Here is an 18,604-nt window from a genome sequence, read left to right on the forward strand (position 1 = left end):
TACTAAATGTTCATACCACGTGACTTCTACGCCTCACGCGAAATCCCATTCTCTCGTCATGGCGAGCCTTCCGCTGCTGCCCAGCAGACTGCATAACACACTCCCATTTCGATACACCTATCATATTGCACCGGTCCGAATTGCCCTTCTTCTCGTTAGGATATATCTGGCGCGTCGGAAACCCGTGCACCACGGAATCCTTCGCTGACCCGCGCTCGACTCTGTCCATTGCCGCAATCTCTCCCCAGGAACCGCTCCTCCAAAAGCATTCCTAAAACTTTGCGCGACGCTCATGNGCCACACGGATCAATATGCATATTGACGAAGCAGACTCGCCAGCTCTCAAAAAATGGATCGTTCCTAAATTGGAGGCCATGTAAGGCGTCCGCGCGCTCTTCGCTGCCCACTAGTTGCTGATTATGGATTTAGTTCTGATGCAGATTCCGATGTCCTTGCAGATTACGTGATCGCTCTTGTTAAGTCTGAAGATTCGGATGAGCAGGTGAGGAGGAATTGTCTTGAAAACCTGCCGGACTTTCTTAGAGACAGTAAGGAATTCTTGCACCTGGACTAAAGACCTATTACTGACATGAGACAGACACGGGCACTTTCGTAAACGGCGTCTTCGATGCTATTCGCACTAAATCATTTTTGCCTGGTTATGTTCCTCCCACCACGTCAACCCTGTCTGCGACAGCCCCTGCCTTCAATCCTCCCAGCGGACCCTCGGCCGGCACGAACAGACAAACGAACCTCCCAGGGCTATTAAACGGAGGTTACAATGGAAAAGGCGATCAATCACGAAAGCGGAGCTATAACGAGCGCGAAACTAGCGAATCGAGGGATGGACGCGATCCTCATTACAGCAGAGGTGCTGGTGGGGATAGGTCAGTAAAGCAAATAAGGAGAGGTGGGAGAAACAGTCGTCAAGGAGGACTCCCCGGCCAGGATGTTGCCATGGGAGGTCTTCCAGGTCTCTCAGGTATGCCAGGGGCCTCTTTGCCTAACATGTCGGCATTACCCTCAATGCCTACTCCTCCGCCCGGATTCCCGTCTTTCGACCCCAACAATCCATTAGCTGGTCTTCTCGCGATGCAGGCCATGGGATTTCCCCTCCCGGGAATGCCACCGTTACCATTGGCTGGTTCTCCTCCAGCATTTGGTCAAGCAGGATCGCCTGGACGTGATCTTCCGCCAGGAAGAAAGGAGAGGTGTAAAGATTATGATACCAAAGGATTCTGTGCGCTGGGTAGCGTCTGCCCATACGAACATGGAGCGGACCACCTGGTTGTTCCTCCTTCAGCAGAGGGTATATATATTTCATCACTCCGAGACTCACGAATCAGGCGGGACTACGACGCTAACGAACCGGTGCTAGAATATGACCCCAACAAAGCATCTCTTGCGGTGGAGCCCCATAAGCCCACTAATGGACATGGATCTTATGACGGCCATCGTAACGGTGATAGAGGACGAGGACGAGGCCGTGGGCGTGGTGATAGGGGTGGTTTCTCGAGTAATCGAGGACGTGCATCCTTCTCTCACGCCGGTCCGAATTTCGACCGCTCGAACACGACCGTGGTTGTGGAGCAAATTCCCGAAGAGAAGTTCGACGAACAATCAGTTCATGACTTCTTTTCGCAATTCGGCAACGTTGTCGGCATCCAAATGCAGGCTTACAAACGGCTTGCGATTGTTAAATTTGATGACTATTTTGCAGCTCGCGGCGCCTACGATAGCCCCAAAGTTATATTTGACAACAGATTCGTCAAGGTATATTGGTATAAACCTGATGCAGTTCCCACGCCACCTGCTCACCCCAACGGCTCGGCAAAGACTGCATCGCCTCCCGCTTCCAAGCCGGATGAGGAAATGATCGACCCAGCTGAGATCGAGAAACGGCAAGCCGAGGCTCAGAAAGCATATGAAGAGAAAATCAGGAAGCGTCAGGAGGCAGCGACACAGCGTGAGGAGCTTGACAGGAAATTGAAAGCGCAAGTAGAAGAAAAGAAGAAATTGCTCGAAAAGCTAGCGGCTAAGACGGGTGGGAAAGCACCAAGTGTCGAGGCCGAAGCTCCAGCGGCGGAAGAGGGCAGCAGTGCGTCTACTGCGGAGAGCAAGAAGAAAGAAGCCTTGGAAGCACAGCTTGCGGCGCTTGAGGCTGAAGCTAAGAGTATTGGACTTAATCCTGAGGAGCCATGGCAAGGTCAAGGAAGGGGAAGAGGCAGGGGCGGATATAGAGGTCGCGGAGGCTATTTCCCACGAGGGCGCGGTTTTGATCCATATAGAGGGTCTTATCGCGGCCGAGGTAGCTTCACCGGTGCACCGTATGGTGGTGGGCGTGGTGGAGTCAAGAGACTTGACAATCGGCCTAAGAAAGTTGCAGTGGCAGGAGTCGAGGCGGGAACGGAGAGAGATGAGGCCTTGCGGCAATATCTATTTGTTGGTCTCCGATGTTGCACCTCACACGAGGAGAATTTTGATTGGCTAACAATTCTGGTAGAACAACTTTGATTTCGAAAGCATAGAGCCGCATCCGGACCGCAAAGACGCCCAGGTTGTCACCTTCAAGGAGCGCTATGTCGCTGAGAGCGTACGTCCCCAATGTCCTCTTACAACGTTACCTTTCTATATACTGACAGAATTCCAGTTCATTTCCACCGCAACCGAAATTCCCAATGCTGGGAAAGTTGAACTCTCCTGGGTCAACAGTACCCCTACCGCTGCTGCTCCAGCTGCAGCTACTACTCCCGCCAAGCAAGAACCGGCCATTGATAACGACGTTGCTATGGGGGAGCATGCTAATGGCAGCACAGATCATAGCGTGAGAGGCGGAGAGGTAGACTACGATGTTGCCGATGATGAGGATCGCTGGATGGCGACGTAGCGCGCATGGCCGCTAGTATATGGGCTTTTATCACAGGGTGATGATAGCACAGGGTACTTTCGGTTCAACTGCATTCGTAGGCAACATTAAGTATTTTGAGTCGGGGTCCTCTTGGAGATTTGCATTGTATGATATGAGCATTGGAAGGTGAAGGAAAGTAATCTGATGCTTTTTGAGTGCGACAGTCGGTGTTTTGGCTCACTTCATTTAAGTGCACTCACTATTTGTTGCATTGTTTGGAAAGTACTTCGTCCTTGGGCGTCAACTTTGCTTGAACCAAATGATGACAACATTCACCGCTGGAATGACTATTACTTTTACGCCGACTTCACTCCAGTTAAATCCACGAAGCCAGCTTCCTCCCTCGGCCCAGTCTTGTTTTCCACTGTGTTCGCCAATAACGCATTCACGAATCCGACACGTACATTCTACAATTTTGAGCAGCATTATCAGTCCCCAATTAATGGCAATACCATCGAAGCGGGTCCCAAGGCTTCGAGGGGTTATTTTCCCTTCTTCGAGTTACCACGGGAACTTCGCGATTGGATCTATGCTTTGCTCTAGCATACGACAAAAAAATTCAAATCAAGACCACCGTTGTCGCACACAGGTTTCGCACATTTGCGGGAATGTTGGTGAATGTTAGCGGAAGTCTACCATTGAAATACCAGCAGCCTCCATTGTGCACTTTAGAAGTACGTTCCCTATATCATTGGTTAGCACGAAAGAGAACAGCTTCCTTGTACGCTGGATCCCAATGCGCATAGGACATACTTAGAATGTGCACTGGCCAGAAGGAATCGTCGTGGGGAGAAAATAGACCTGAAAATATCCCCTGTGGGTCGCCAAATATATGAAGTCTCTTAGACTTTCTACATGAAGAATACCTTCACATTCTACGACGACTACACCAGTTGGCCATCCTCGGTTTGTCTCGCGTTTCTCAATGACCGCCCATCCTCTGCGTTAAAGAACATCCAACATATTGCTCTTAATATCGGCGACGAAAAACTGTGCAGTTATCATCTGGCAAATAATAGCGTATGGACCTTGCTTTGCACCGCCCTCAAGGCAAAGGTTTCTAGCCGAGTGAATAAACTTTGAAATGAAGTGAACCCCACGTCGGTCCCTTTCGGCCCTCTACTCCCTACCCCCTCACTTTCCAGCAAAGCCAACCGTGCATCACCTATCACCCTCTTTCAAGTCTTCGTTCCTAAGTCCGTTGGATGATGAGGGGGAAACTGATGTTCGATGCCTTGTGGGCTTAGCGAAAGTGCTTAGAGCTAACGTGCTGAAGAATGGTGCTCGATTCGGGACGAAGAATATCAGAGCTCACCGGCGCAAAATGCGTAAGATAGAACAAAGGATTGTTGATATTTCTTGTCATGACAACGAAAAGGGACACTCATTACTGTCTCCCAGAGAGGCAGTTACCGACGAAAAGACGATGACGAAGCCTTGCACAGCATTTACGAGTGGAGTGACTGTAAAGATTTATATGATGAAGCCGAAAGATACATAGAGTAGAGGACCTACAGATGCTGTTGAGCCGGCTAAACATTGCGTTATTAATTAGTAGAGGCAAAGAAATGCGGTGCCTTGCGGGAAATTTACGGAGTCTAACCCGTTAATTATGTTATGTCTACTAATAATTTTAGGGAAGTTATGCGAAGCAATAGGACAGTAGCAGAGTCAATTGCAATCTTGTAGGAAATTTTCCTTTGCTTTGTTACCTTATGACTACGGGCGGTGTGACTAGTACGGGAAGGTACCAGGGACTTTCAGATAGCACTTATGGAGCTGCAACGGGGCAGACCCTCTTTTACAACAGATCACGTATATTTCTAGCCTGCATAGTGACTATCATGTTAGATATCCGTGATGCTGGTTAGCAATACGCCAAAGGATAAAAAGGAGGGTGGATGTTTTGTGGCGCTCCAAGGTCCACTGTAAAGGCATCAAAACTAGGAGCGGAAAAATCGCTCCCACATGGCTTTTCTTGGATACAATTGTAGAATAAATGGTACAAAGTGGTGATAGACTGGTGATAGAGTGTTGATAGCAGCAGGAGGTGGATGATGGATTTCGAGGGCGGTTTGGTTGAGAAGTCTTGGCAGGGGCAAAGTCTGAAAGCGGAGATGGAAGCGGCGGAAATTGAGTACCCTGCATACCCAATCCAACCTCAATCACTCATTCACTCTTGACCTGGCGAATTGCGTGGGCTCTTTTAGTGCACAGGGTGTCGCTCGCTTGTCATATCGCCTTCGCCCTTCTTTTCCAACCTTCTCTCCAAAGCTTCTCTTAGACTCCTAAACTTTCTACGAGGAGCACTGGGATTCCATCTTCTGTGCCTGCTCTTCATTCACAATGGTTGCGAATGCGAGCTTCGTCTCGCCCACAGCAGACGCCAAATTTGCCCAAAAAATCAGCCAGTTCGATACCAATGGCATTGTATCTACTCTGCTCAATGGTGTCAACGGCTGGACGATAACACTCACCGTATTCCTGATGCTTGTTGCATATGACCAATGTAAATTGGAAACCCAATTGCGCTTGCGCGAATGTACTAACAACTCTACAGTCAAGTATATCTGGAACAAAGGATCGATTGTTGGCCCAACATTCAAGACCCCCTTTATCGGACCCTTTCTCCAATCAATGAATCCTAAGTTCGGCGAGTACCACGCCAAATGGTTGAGCGGACCTCTGAGTTGCGTTTCTGTCTTTCACAAGTAATGCGCCCCTATATCCTCCAACGTCGAGTCCTCGCTACTTGTCTGGTCCTTCAATTTGATGCTAATTGCCGTATTCGGAGCACAGATTCGTCGTCATTGCCTCTACCCGCGACATGGCACGCAAAGTCTTCAATTCTCCTGCCTTCGTCAAGCCATGCGTCGTCGATGCCGCCTACAAGCTCCTCCGGCCGACCAATTGGGTCTTCCTAGACGGAAAAGCCCATGTCGACTACCGAAAGGGTCTTAATGGCCTCTTCACGCGTCAAGCTCTCGAGACATACCTCCCGGGCCAGGAAGAAGTGTACATCCAATATTTCAAGAAATTCCTGAGAATCTCGCAAGAGGAGCACAAGGGACAGCCAACGCCGTTCATGCCGGACTTCAGAGAACTCATGTGCGCCGTCAGCTGCAGGACCTTCGTCGGCCACTATATTTCAGACCATGCTATCAAGAAGATCGCGGACGACTACTACCTAATCACTGCTGCCCTCGAACTTGTCAACTTCCCGATCATCCTACCGTGGACCAAGAGCTGGTATGGCAAGAAAGCCGCTGACATGGTTCTCGAGGAGTTCGCGAAGTGTGCAGCCAAGAGCAAAGTACGCATGGCCGCTGGCGGCAAGACAGAGTGCATTCTCGATGGTTGGGTCAGCCAAATGCTGAAATCCGAACGGTACCGCCAGAAAGTCGCAGAAGGCAAGGAAATCGATACCGAGAAGCCCAGCATGCTCATCCGACTCTTCTCTGACTTCGAGATCTCAATGACGCTGTTCACCTTCCTCTTTGCCTCGCAGGATGCTACTAGCTCCGCATCTACATGGCTGTTCCAGATCATGGCTGACCGACCAGACTTGTTGGACAAGGTACGCGAGGAAAATCTGAGAGTCAGGGGTGGCGATAGAAACATGCCGGTGACAATGGACTTGATGGAAAGCCTGACATACACAAGAGCGGTCGTTAAGGAGACGTTAAGGTATCGCCCACCCGTCATCATGGTGCCCTATGTTGCCAAGAAGGCATTCCCGATCACCGAGGACTATACCGTTCCAAAAGGTATGTTTACGAACAGACCCCGTCACACCCAGAATTCCAGAGCAAAATATAACTGACGAAACATTGCAGGCTCCATGATTGTCCCAACGACCTATCTAGCCCTCCACGACGCTGAAGCCTACCCAGACCCAGATACATACAACCCTGACCGCTGGATAACTGGCGACGCCGAGAAGCAGGTCAAGAACTGGCTCGTCTTCGGCACCGGCCCCCACTACTGCCTTGGCCAGACCTATGCCGTCATGAACTTGATGCTGATGGTGGGCAAGGCTAGCATGTTCCTAGACTGGAAACACAAGGTCACGGATAAGAGTGAGGAGATCAAGGTTTTCGCGACATTGTTCCCAATGGTACATTACTCCGCATAGATATACTATTTCTGGCTTCAAACAACCTTGCTAACGTGATTCGACAGGACGACTGCCTTCTCACCTTCACAGAGCGACCGTAGACAATTGTCCACCGGCACTGATTCCTTCTCTTGCACTCTTGTCGAGCTGTTTAGCGTCTATGGTCGGGAGCATTTAGATACCCACTCCGTACCACCGCTTGTTTTCGACACTTAATGCGTCATATATATATATTTTATGTCTTACATTGAGTTCCGGGCCATTGCCATCCGCACGGCGATGTGCTTTGGATACTTAGGGGGTTGGGAGGTGTAATAATATTGGGCTGGGTAGATGGTGTGATTTGGAGAGGGATTAGATGTGGGAGGAAGATTTAATGGGCTGGTGGATGGTGGGGAGGAAGTGCATAGGGGTGAAGAATATCATGAGACCTGGTGCAGATAGATATTTTTGTATATAGCTTCCTGACTCTAATGGTAATAGAGGTATTCTTAAATCAGTATTGCTTAAGTTTAGTCGCCAGCGTAATATTACAAATAAATTAGGCGAAGTACAGTCGCTTCGGAAAAGGATGGGTTTATGTCAGAAACCATGATCAACCACAGAAATTTACCGAATCCTCACCTGTTTGAACCACTTTTCTGTACCCGCGCATGACACCACCCATTGCCTTATTATTATCTTATATTTAAAGCCATGGGCAACCCCGCCTGGTTGACCGAATAGAAGTTAATTATATAAGCTCTAATTAACCTTAGCTGCGACAACTTCTATATAGAAGTTAAGACCCGCGTTCCTTACTCTACTCTTTAACACTAAAGGGCGAATTTAAAGAGGTATGGCTAGATTAATCCACTAATTAGGGGAAATGGCAGGCCACTATTACTTATAGATGATGCTCTAGATGTATAACGTCAGGTAATAATATTAATATTAATTTTACTAATAAACGCGTACTAATTAGGGCCTCCTTAAATACCTTATATATAGTCCAGACGCCTATTTTAAAGAGATGCTCTAGTTTCTATACGACGAATATAATATAATAGTAGTACGAAGTATACTGTTGGCTAGATTAAAGCGAAGAAAATGGAGTAGAAAGGTTATAAGGATAATTGCGCAATAGCGTAACCTAGGCCTAAGGGATAACTAGATTATTTAAATCTGTAACTATAGACGCGATTAGTTTATCTTTATTAATAAATTAGCTTATAATAAGAAGATAATAAATAGAAAGTATAAATAGGCGCTAATTAATAAGCCTGCTAAAGGAATATCGGAATTAAAGAGATCTAAAAGATGGAGCTTGCTGCCAGCGTATACCTATTAGGGCTATATGCCTGGCTAGTTAATATACTAGGGCGCTATTAATAGGCTAATGTTTATTAAATGGATAAAGAATAAGGTTCTTACTTATATATAGCTTTATCCACAGCCTTATTTAGTTCTAGTAATAGATAATATATTAATCCATTGTAATAAGGTATATAGTGTCTATAAAGGATAGGTGTTAATACTATTACTTACTTAAACCTAGGAAGTTTAACGCCTCTATAATACTGCTAGTGTTAGGCTTAAATATCTTCCTCCTTATTTACCCGATTTTAATTTAATTAAAGCTTCTTTTTATAACTTAAAGTAGTGGCTATATGCTTATTAATTTAAAGCTAATCTATAGAATAACTTTAGTAACTTTTTAAGCTACGCGGTAGAGCAATAAGGATTTAATAAGAGGGCAAAAGGCTATTTCTTACGGGTAGGAATTAAGAGGTAGTATAAAAAGGATAAGGTCTAGTCTTTTATAATATATCTATATAGGGTGTTTGCTAATTAAGACGTTAAGTAAGGCCTCTACTGTAGTATTAGAACGTCGCTAATTCGTTCTAAGGTCTTCTAAGTAGTTTACTATACGATTAATAAGCCTATATATTAAACTAATCCTATATAGCTTTATATAGCCTATACTACTATTAAGTAGCGCGTACTTAAGTAACTTAAAGTTATAGTCCTCCTTAATTAAAATTAACTCTGCTTTAGTAAAGGCGTTAGCAATAACTAGGTAATGGCTTTATAGCTATTTAGTAAAGGCGCTAAGCTTACTATTTAATTATTTAATATTGCTATAGGTGGGACTACTAGGTAGTAGGTTTATAGGTATAGTTAGGGGTAGATAGTAATAGGTAGGCGTTTTAGAGGATAAAGCTGGAACTAATAGAGCGCTTTATAATAACGGCACTAATAAAGATCTTGTATTTGGTATAGGGTCCACTATAAAATAACTATTAGCGATAGTTAGTTATACGGAAGGAGGCATTGCCGCCTATATAGTATTCTGCATCTATTATAGCATCTATTAGTTCTACTACCGTATCTAGTTTATTAAAACCGTTACCGCCACTAATTGGTCTTGCTGCGGAATAGGATTGGCTGGTGATTATATAACTATAGTATAAGCCTCTCCTTATTACTGCCGTTGTCTTAGGGGGGAGCTTATTAATTTATTTGTGCTGCTAGAGTTATCTTAACGGTGCTTATAGCTATCCGACTTTATATCTTTTTTATCCTCCTTATCCTATATACGTTTACTATACCTAATCTTTAATAGTAGCGGTAGATCTAGGAAGTTAAGCGTGGCTTTCTTCTGTTTAATTGCTTCTAACTAGCGCGCCTAGTAGTAAGTATATAATAGGTAGTGCTTTAATTTAAATTTAAGATAGTATATAATACTATACTTTTTATTCTTATAGTGCTGTTAAAGGTAGTAATAACGTTTAATTAGCGGGTATATATGCTTGCCTTTAACTTCTATATAGTTACGTCGTTTAGCAGCCTCTTTCTATATTTTAGTAGTGGTAGTTAATCTCTTCTTTTTACTAATAACTTCCTCCACTATACCTTCGTAATCCTTACTAGAGGACCCTACTTTCTTACCGGCCGCTGCTTTAGTTAGAAAACCTACTACTTAAAGCGCTGCCTTAACACGCGCATTAACAGCCGCATTAACAGCCGTAGCAATTTTAGCATCTCTGGCTTTAGTAGACGCGTTAATAGCCGTAGCAGCGGTCTTATATCTAACTATAAAATTAACCTAAAAAGCCTTCCTTGCGTACTTTAATTGTATCTCTATTATTCCCTTTACTTTACGCCATTTATCTATATTATTAACTTCTTTAGGTATTATAGGATCCTTTAGACTTAATGTAATAATAGCAGTTAATTAATTAAGCTAGAAAAAATAAAGGCTATAATATTTGCTAGCTTAACGCGTATTTTCGGCAATAAACTTTTAGAATTTAAAGACTCTAAATAAAACTGTTACGAACGCTTTAAGTACAATGTTACGACTACTTGGAGAAGAGTTAGAAGAAGCTAGTTGGTTAATATAAGCACGGTTAAGGATAGAACCCGTGGAACCATATGACGAGGAATAGTAAGCAGAGTTACGTAACGTAATCTGTATAATCTATATAATCTATAAGATCTATTATAGAGCGAACAGAGTAGATAGAGCGGATAGAGCAATGACTTTCTTAGGAGTACGGTTATGTATTTAAGGACCCTTAGTCCCTACCTAGATAGTTCCTTTCTTATAGTAATTCTTAGAATATAATTAGAGTTAATCTGTTAGGCAACCACTCCACTAGTTATTATTACGTTGTTAACTATTGTCTTTGCATTTCCTATACACCTAGCCTATTAACAGAACCCATTATAGTTTCTCCTATAAGGTTCTGTTATATAATTACTACCTAGTTACGGTATTAAATATAAAGTTGAATAATATGTCACTAAAAGCAGCTACTACCACGCTATTAACGGCGGCAACTACTTTAAGGTTAGGGGGTGATACTAGTATAGTGGACACAGACTCGCAACAACCTATGACGGTAGGATAATTATAGGAAATAGTGGATTGATTAACAGAAAATAATACGGTACTTAAAAACAGACTTAATAGAATTGGAGTAGTAAAGGTTAAGTTACTATTAATTAAACGATTCTTAGGAGAGAGATTAAAGCTTAAAGGATTTCTAACGCAGATGCATTTTAAAGTCATGTAAGAAGGGGCTAAGTTAGCCATAATAATAGACTAGATAGCCTACGCAGGACTATTCCTAATAGGTTAGGCACTTAAATAGTTTAAGCCCTACTTAACAGAAATATAGACTAATGGGATAACTACTGCTAATTAAGAAGTATGATTTATGTTTTCTAGCTAGGTAGGATTCGCGGAACAATTAATATAGATATTTAGGGACCCGGAAGTAACGACTATAGTAAAGAGAAAGCTTTAGGACCTAATATAGCGAACTTTAGTAATTAAGTACATGATATAGTTTTAAACACTTATAATATAGGTTAAATGGAATAATAAGGCGCTTATAGCATAGTATAAATAAGGACTTAAGGCTAAAGTCTAGGACGTAATTATTCTAATAGAAGATGTGGACACCCTAAGGGAATTAATAGATTAAGTAATTAAGATTAATAATAGGATCTTCTAAAGGGAATAGGCTAAGAAAGGCTAGGATAGAGTTTTATAGTTATATAAGACGTAGAATACGTAACGACTAAAGTTAAGTTAGAAACTATGGTATAGCGCAGAGCTAATGGACCTAAGTGGCACTAAAGAAGCCTATAAGAGATGGAGTAAAAAACTATAAAAACCTAGAGGTTAGGGATCTAGTAATTATAGGACTAAGGAGTAGAGGCTAAACCAGGGATCTTAATAGCAGAAGATATTTAGGCGGACTTTATAATAAAGTTAATGGTTTAGAGATAGAGTTTATATAAATTGCGGAAAATAGGGTTACTTTATAAGGGATTATAAAGATAGTTAGAGTTACTATATAATAAAGGGAACTAGACTAATAGTAGAAGACATATACGTATAGAGGGACGATAGTGTACTATAAGGAATAAAAGAGTGTTTAATTAAAAGCTTTACGTTTTGTTATAATAACGTATACCAAATTTATAAAGACGCTAAGTATAGTGCAAGCTATTAGCTATAAGAGCTAGAGTTAAGAGGACTTAAAGGAACTATAAAGTTAGATAAAGAATAAGATCAACTTTACGAGCTGGATTAAGATGTTATAGTAATATACGGATAATAATTAGTAATAATAACAATAGAGTTAGAGTACTTATTAATTAATAGCGACGAGGATAGTAAGGGAACTAACTAGGAGTATTTAAACCTTAATAACGTAATAGAAGTAGAGACTAAGACCGCTATAAAGTAAGGTTTAGTAACGGGTATTATAATACCGTTAAATATAGTATTTATCGCTTTACAAGATGGAAGGAGTAATATCTAGAAACGATTAAGTAGACAAACAACTACTAGTGCTAGCTTACTACTTAATAAAGGCAAAAGGCCAAAGGCTTAAAATTCTTAAGACGAGATAAGAGATAACTAAGATTCTTAAGACGAGATAAGGCATACCTAAAGACCCACAACGGACGAAAACTAATAGAGTAGGGTAGTAGCTTAGTTCAAAGATATACAAATAAGCTTAGGATAAGAATTCCCAACGGTATAAGATTCTTAAGACGAGATAAGTAAGATCTAGGACTCTTAAGATNAGATAAGGANACTAAGTAAGCCTAGTTAGACTAAGGCTGGAGCTAAGCTTAAGACAGAAGTAAGCTTAGGATTAAAGAATCTAAGGGATTAAGAATTTGGAGTATAAATTAGAACACCCACAAATAAGAGGCAAGGAGCTTCTTTATAGATTAGAAAATCTGCAGTATAAATAGCAACTAGACTAGGAGACAGATATATAGACCTAGAGGACTTACTAGGGGAATATAGTATTTAGCCTAAAGATTAAAAAGTTAATACTAAGATTAAGAAGTAAAGAGACTTTAAGGATTTACTTATAAGACGCGACATAAAAGAAACTATAAAGGAATTTAGAGTAAGAATTACCTTATAGCAAGAACAGAAACTAGATAAGAGATCTAGCATATTAGGACGTATAAGGGACAGAGTGCTAGTATAAAGGATTACTAATAGGCCTAGAGCAGGCACACTAAGAGCTAAGTGGCTTACTAAACTGGAATAAGAAGAGAATTTAGGGATTCCTACTAGGTTCAAAGAATAATATACTAAAGGCTATTACAACGCAGTAATAAAGAAATATTTCCTTACGGACAAGCCGTATACACTTAAGCAGCTATATTAAAGGTGGTATAGGCAATAATATAATAATAAGTGGGAGGATTTCTATATATGGTTAGATGAAAAAGTTATCTAAGACCACTTAATTATAGAGAAGGCTATAACTTATATTAAGGGAGCCTTAATTATAATATTAAAGGATTTAGAGGAGTAATTAGAGGACTAGAGAAGTAAAAGATGTATCTTAGTACCTGCAAACGAAGTTACAACGCTTAGATTAACACAAGAGAGGTTTAAACTTAAAGATAAAGATAAGCCGAGAGTTAACCTAAAACATTAAGTATATTATATACTATTATAGATAGTATATATAGATAATGCGTGTAATATATATAGAGCACTAAAAGATAAAAATTAGAAGTATCTAATAAGGATATATTAGATAACAGATAAGGTAAAGTATTAAAACGCTAAGTATATGCATAGTTGGCACCTAGTAGAAGTTTAAGAATAAGGAGACTTAATACTTTAACCCAGAAGATTCCTTACGGAAGAATGCCTAGATAGACAATAATGGTAGGAATGTCTAAAGAATACCTATCTATAGTATATTAAAGACAAAAAACGAATTAAGTATTAGCCTAAGTTAGACTAAGTATAAATAGGATCTAGTAGCTAATAGTTAGGAAAAGTGGAGGCCTATAGGACTAGAGGGAGCCAGTAGTAGAGCCTTAGACCCTTAAAGGAATTTAAGGACAACACCTAAATTTATAAGTTAAATAGTAAGATTAATAGTTTGAGGCGCTAATAGATAGTAGAGTAATAAGAAACTATATCTCGCTAATAGCAGTTAAAAGAATGGGATTATTATACAGATAGAAGGAACGTTCTTACCTATTAGTAATAATTTTAGGAGATCCAATAGCCTATGGAGGAGGCATTATTAATCTTAAAATAGGACCTATTTAGCTAACTATCGAAGGGAGATAAATTAAGATGTCTTTCGATATATTACTATTGGGGAATAATAAGGCAGTATTAGGAATGCCTTAGTTATAGGAATATAATTTAAAGATTAATTAGATTACAGGTTAGGTCAATATTAAGGATACTTAATACTATAAGATACAACAACAAGCTAAGATAGTATAGTACTAAGTAGGAGCGACCTATAAAGAAATAGAAAAAGGGCTAAGCTATATACTAAAGAGATACTATAAGTATAGTAAGAAACTATAGTTACCTAAGAGTAAAAAGCTATTAGAGTATATAGTATGGGACTATAAAATAGAATTAGAACTAGGAATAAGTCTAAGGTTCTTTCCAATCTATAAGCTTACTAAAGAGGAAGGTAGAGCATTAAAAGAGTTTATCTAAGAAAACTTATAAAAGGGATATATTAGACTATCGCAGTTATTAGCGGGTTATCTAGTACTGTTTATACTAAAGAAGAATAGTAAACTAAGGCTGTATATTAACTATAGATAGCTAAACAGCATTACTAGAAAGGATAGGTATCTTTTACCCTTAATTAGCGAGATCTAAGATAGGATAGGTAACGCGTAAATCTTTATAAAGATAGATCTAAAATAGGCGTACCACTAGATTAGAATTAAGGAAGGCGACAAATAAAAGGCAGCCTTTAGGTTAAAGGAAGGACTGTATAAACTATTAGTTATATAATTTAGGCTTATAAATACACTAGTAACGTTTTAGAAGCATATTAACAATATATTAAGAGAACACTTAGATGAATTTATTATAGTATACCTTAACGACATTATTATCTACTTAATAACTAAGGAAGAATACGGGGAATACGTTAAATAGGTATTAAGGAGACTATAGGAAGAATAGATGCTAGTAGCAATTAAGAAATACGAATTCTTTATAAGGAAGACCAATTTTATTAGATTTATTATTAAACTAGGCCAACTTAGTATAGATCTAAAGAAGATTAAAGCTATAGTAAATTGGCAAGAACTGGAGAACGTTACGTAGTTAAGGTCATTTCTAGGGTTTTACAATTACTGCAGAAGGTTTATAGCGCAGTAGTTAAAGGATATTAAACCACTTATACGATTAATAAAGAAAGAAGAACTATAGGCATAGGGAGAGGAATAGTAGGGACTCTTTAAGAAAGTTAAAGAGTTGTTTACCTAAGAGCCAGTTCTTAAGATCTATTAACTAGAACTAAAGACGGTTATAGAAATAGATGCATTAGACTTTATATTAGGAGCATGTTTTATATAAAGACATTTAGATAGATAGCATTTAGTGGCATATTATAGTTAAAAGATAATACTACTAGAGTTAAACTATAATATCTATAATAAGGAGTTGTTAGGTATAGTTGCAGTATTAAAGGAATAGAGAGCATTCTTGCAAGGCATAGAAAAACTATTTATAGTTAAAACGGATTATAAGAACCTAATAGGATTCCTAATAATAAAGGAACTTAACTAAAGATAGGTTAGATGGGTAGAGATGCTTATAGAATACCATTTTAAAATTTAGTATACTAAGGGTACAAAGAATACACGAGTAGATGCTCTAAGTAGAAAGACTAAATTATAAAATAATAATAAGCCATTAGGGGCTTTACTACAAAAAGATATAGATGGATTAATTAGGTATAATTATCTAAAGATTATAGCAACTTAAGAGAATAAGTTAGAAAAAGTCTATAAGATACTAGAAAGCTTTTAGGTATAAAGAATTCTAAAAGAGCAGCTAGAAGACCTATAGTTAGAAATGTATAAAAATTAAGAGGTAAAGTATATCCTAAGAAGTATAGTAGAGTAGTTTATAGAGGACTTCTATAAGGGACTAACTTAAGGATATAACGGAGCTACGGGCTTAGTATTAAGACTCTAGGAGGAGTATATTATTAATAGAATCTAGAGGATAGCTAAAAAGGTTACTAAAGAGTGTCTAGATTACTAAAGGAATAAACTAATAAGGCATAAGCCGTACGGAGGGCTATAACCTATTAAAATACCAGAGAGACTATAGGAGGTTATATTATGGGACTTTATTATTAAGTTACTAAAGTTAAGAGATCCTATTACCGGATAAGATCACGACGCAATCTTAGTAATAGTAGATAAGCTTATAAAGTGGGGATACTTTATAGCATATACAGAAGAAATCTTAGCGGAAGATGTCGCTAGAATCTATATTAAAGAAGTGTTTATAAGATATAGAGCACTAAATAAGATTATATTAGATAGAGATTTAAGATTCGTAGCAGCATTTTAGGAGGTATTCTTGGCGGAGTAAGGAGTTCGAGCAGTAACTTCTACCGCATATTATCCGTAGATAGACGGTTAAATAGAAAGATTAAACTAGACACTAGAATAGTATCTAAGATATTATATTAATTACGCGCAGAATAATTGGGTATTGCTATTACCAGTTATATAGTTTGCATATAATATAACACCATAAGAAGGAATGGGTATGTTACTATTTAAGGCGAATTACAGGTATAAACTAAGAACATTATTATCGCCACGTTAAGTAAAGAAAATAAGTAGTAGAGCTAAGTAAAGAATGGAGATTTTAATAAATCTTTATATAAACCTTATAGAAACAGCTAAGGTAGTATAGCAAAGAATGAAAAAATACTACAATACTAGGAGATCTGAGGGACTAGATCTTAAGGAGGGGGATAAAGTATGGCTACTATATAAAAATTTTAAGAGTTAACGACTAAGTAAGAAATTGGACTATATTAGACTAGGACCTTTTAAAATTACATAAAGGATTTTACCGGTTACGTTTAAGTTAAACCTACTAGCTAAAATAAAGATCTACCCTATATAGTATATTGCGATGCTAGAGCTAGTATATAGGAATGTTAAGCTACCGGTTTATAAAGCAGATACGTATAGAGGATAGGAAGAAGATAAATAGCAAGTTTTGAAGATTGTTAGTTATAAGGATATTAACAATGAAATATAGTACGAGGTTAAGTGGATAGGCTATACTAAGACTACCTAGGAGCTACTAGAAAATTTAAAGAATGCTATAGGAAAGGTATAGGAGTATTGGAAGAAAAAGGATTAGGTAATATTAATAAAGGGAAATCGCCAAAGAATGAGCCACTTAAGGGGGATATAAGAGGAGCGACTACTGAACTACTTGGAGTTGTTTCCTATATTATAGGAGGAGAGTTAGTTTTCTTATTACCTAGTTCCTAAAGGCCTTATTCTATAAGCTTCTACTCCTTAGAACGAACCTTCTTATAAACGCGTTAAAGACGCTGAACTTTTATAAAGGTAGACTGCTAAGCCTTAAGGGCATAAGCAGATTCTTCGGATTGATAATAGGCTTCCGCCAGCGCCGCGGTAAGATTACCCTTAAGTTTTTCTGCCTTAGATTAAATATAAGACCCTAAGATAAATTAATTAGGGAACTAGACGACTATTAAGAGTAATAGGTTATATATATTTAGCATTAGAGATAGAGCGAATATTATAGGACGAATGAATATTCGCTTTAGTGCACTCTAAGTAAGAGGACGGCTATTGCGAAAAAGGACTCGCTAGCGCAATATAAACTAACCCCTCTTTTGCATAATAAGAACACGGAGATGATATTATCTCACTAAGAGATAATATTATAGCAACGGTATGAGACCGACGGGCTATAGAAGAAGAAGTAGGTGCTTTAGGTATTATAAGTAATAATATTAACTAAATTAATTAGACGGATATTATACCTCTAGTGAATGACTTAGAGATGCTAGGTATCTTTAAGGACGAAGATAGAGAGAAGGGAGATGGTGTTACGAACGCTTTAAGTACAATATTATAACTACTTGGAGAAGAGTTAGAAGAAGCTAGTTAGTTAATATAAGTATAGTTAAGGATAGAACCCGTGGAACTATATAACGAGGAATAGTAAGTAGAGTTATATAACGTAATCTGTATAATCTATATAATCTATAAGATTTGTTACAGAGTGAATAGAGTAGACAGAGTAGATAGAGCAACAACTTTCTTAGGAGTATGGTTATGTATTTAAGGACCCTTAGTCCCTACCTAGATAGTTCCTTCCTTATAGTAATTCTTAGAATATAATTAGAGTTAATCTATTGGGCAACCATTCCACTAGTTGTTATTACGTTGTTAACTATTGTCTTTGCATTTCCTATACACCTAGCCTATTAACAGAACCCATCGTAGTTTCTCCTATAAGGTTCCGTTACAAAAACGGGTAAAATATTGCTAAATAGCGTTATACTATTAGCGTACACAGCTATACTTAAAAAAAAGGTTTAAGAGCCTTTAGACTGTTCTATAGCAGTAGAAGGCATTAGTGTAGATTTAACGGTAAGGTCTACTTCTTAAGGCGCTTTAGAAGTATTCTTTATAGTATTCTTAGGTGCTTTGGCTCTCCTCCTGTGTGCTATAGCGCTAACTATAATAGGTAAAAATATAGGCTT

At 39.3% G+C, this 18,604-nt stretch overlaps 3 protein-coding genes across 3 annotated transcripts; all 3 read left to right on the top strand.

The window, feature by feature from the left end:
* The first annotated feature begins 81 nt into the window (after nt 1-81).
* Nucleotides 82-2,970, top strand: K441DRAFT_252473 (uncharacterized protein). Its single transcript, XM_067640780.1, has 6 exons — nt 82-376; nt 430-548; nt 599-1,309; nt 1,379-2,442; nt 2,504-2,593; nt 2,651-2,970. Exons 1-6 carry the CDS (start codon nt 312-314, stop codon nt 2,885-2,887), a joined length of 2,286 nt encoding a protein of 761 aa, XP_067508392.1. The 5' UTR covers nt 82-311; the 3' UTR covers nt 2,888-2,970.
* Nucleotides 2,971-3,607, top strand: K441DRAFT_252474 (uncharacterized protein). The gene has a single exon (XM_067640781.1). The coding sequence runs from the start codon at nt 3,053-3,055 to the stop codon at nt 3,449-3,451; it is 399 nt and encodes a 132-aa protein (XP_067508393.1). The 5' UTR covers nt 2,971-3,052; the 3' UTR covers nt 3,452-3,607.
* Nucleotides 3,608-5,068: 1,461 nt separating this feature from the next.
* On the top strand, nt 5,069-7,577 carry K441DRAFT_603008 (cytochrome P450 61). Its single transcript, XM_067645285.1, has 5 exons — nt 5,069-5,417; nt 5,469-5,619; nt 5,708-6,675; nt 6,745-7,025; nt 7,091-7,577. Exons 1-5 carry the CDS (start codon nt 5,255-5,257, stop codon nt 7,124-7,126), a joined length of 1,599 nt encoding a protein of 532 aa, XP_067508394.1. The 5' UTR covers nt 5,069-5,254; the 3' UTR covers nt 7,127-7,577.
* Nucleotides 7,578-18,604: the final 11,027 nt, after the last annotated feature.

This window comes from Cenococcum geophilum (genome assembly GCF_001692895.1).
Source record: "Cenococcum geophilum 1.58 unplaced genomic scaffold K441scaffold_5, whole genome shotgun sequence".
Classification (NCBI taxonomy): domain Eukaryota; kingdom Fungi; phylum Ascomycota; class Dothideomycetes; order Gloniales; family Gloniaceae; genus Cenococcum; species Cenococcum geophilum.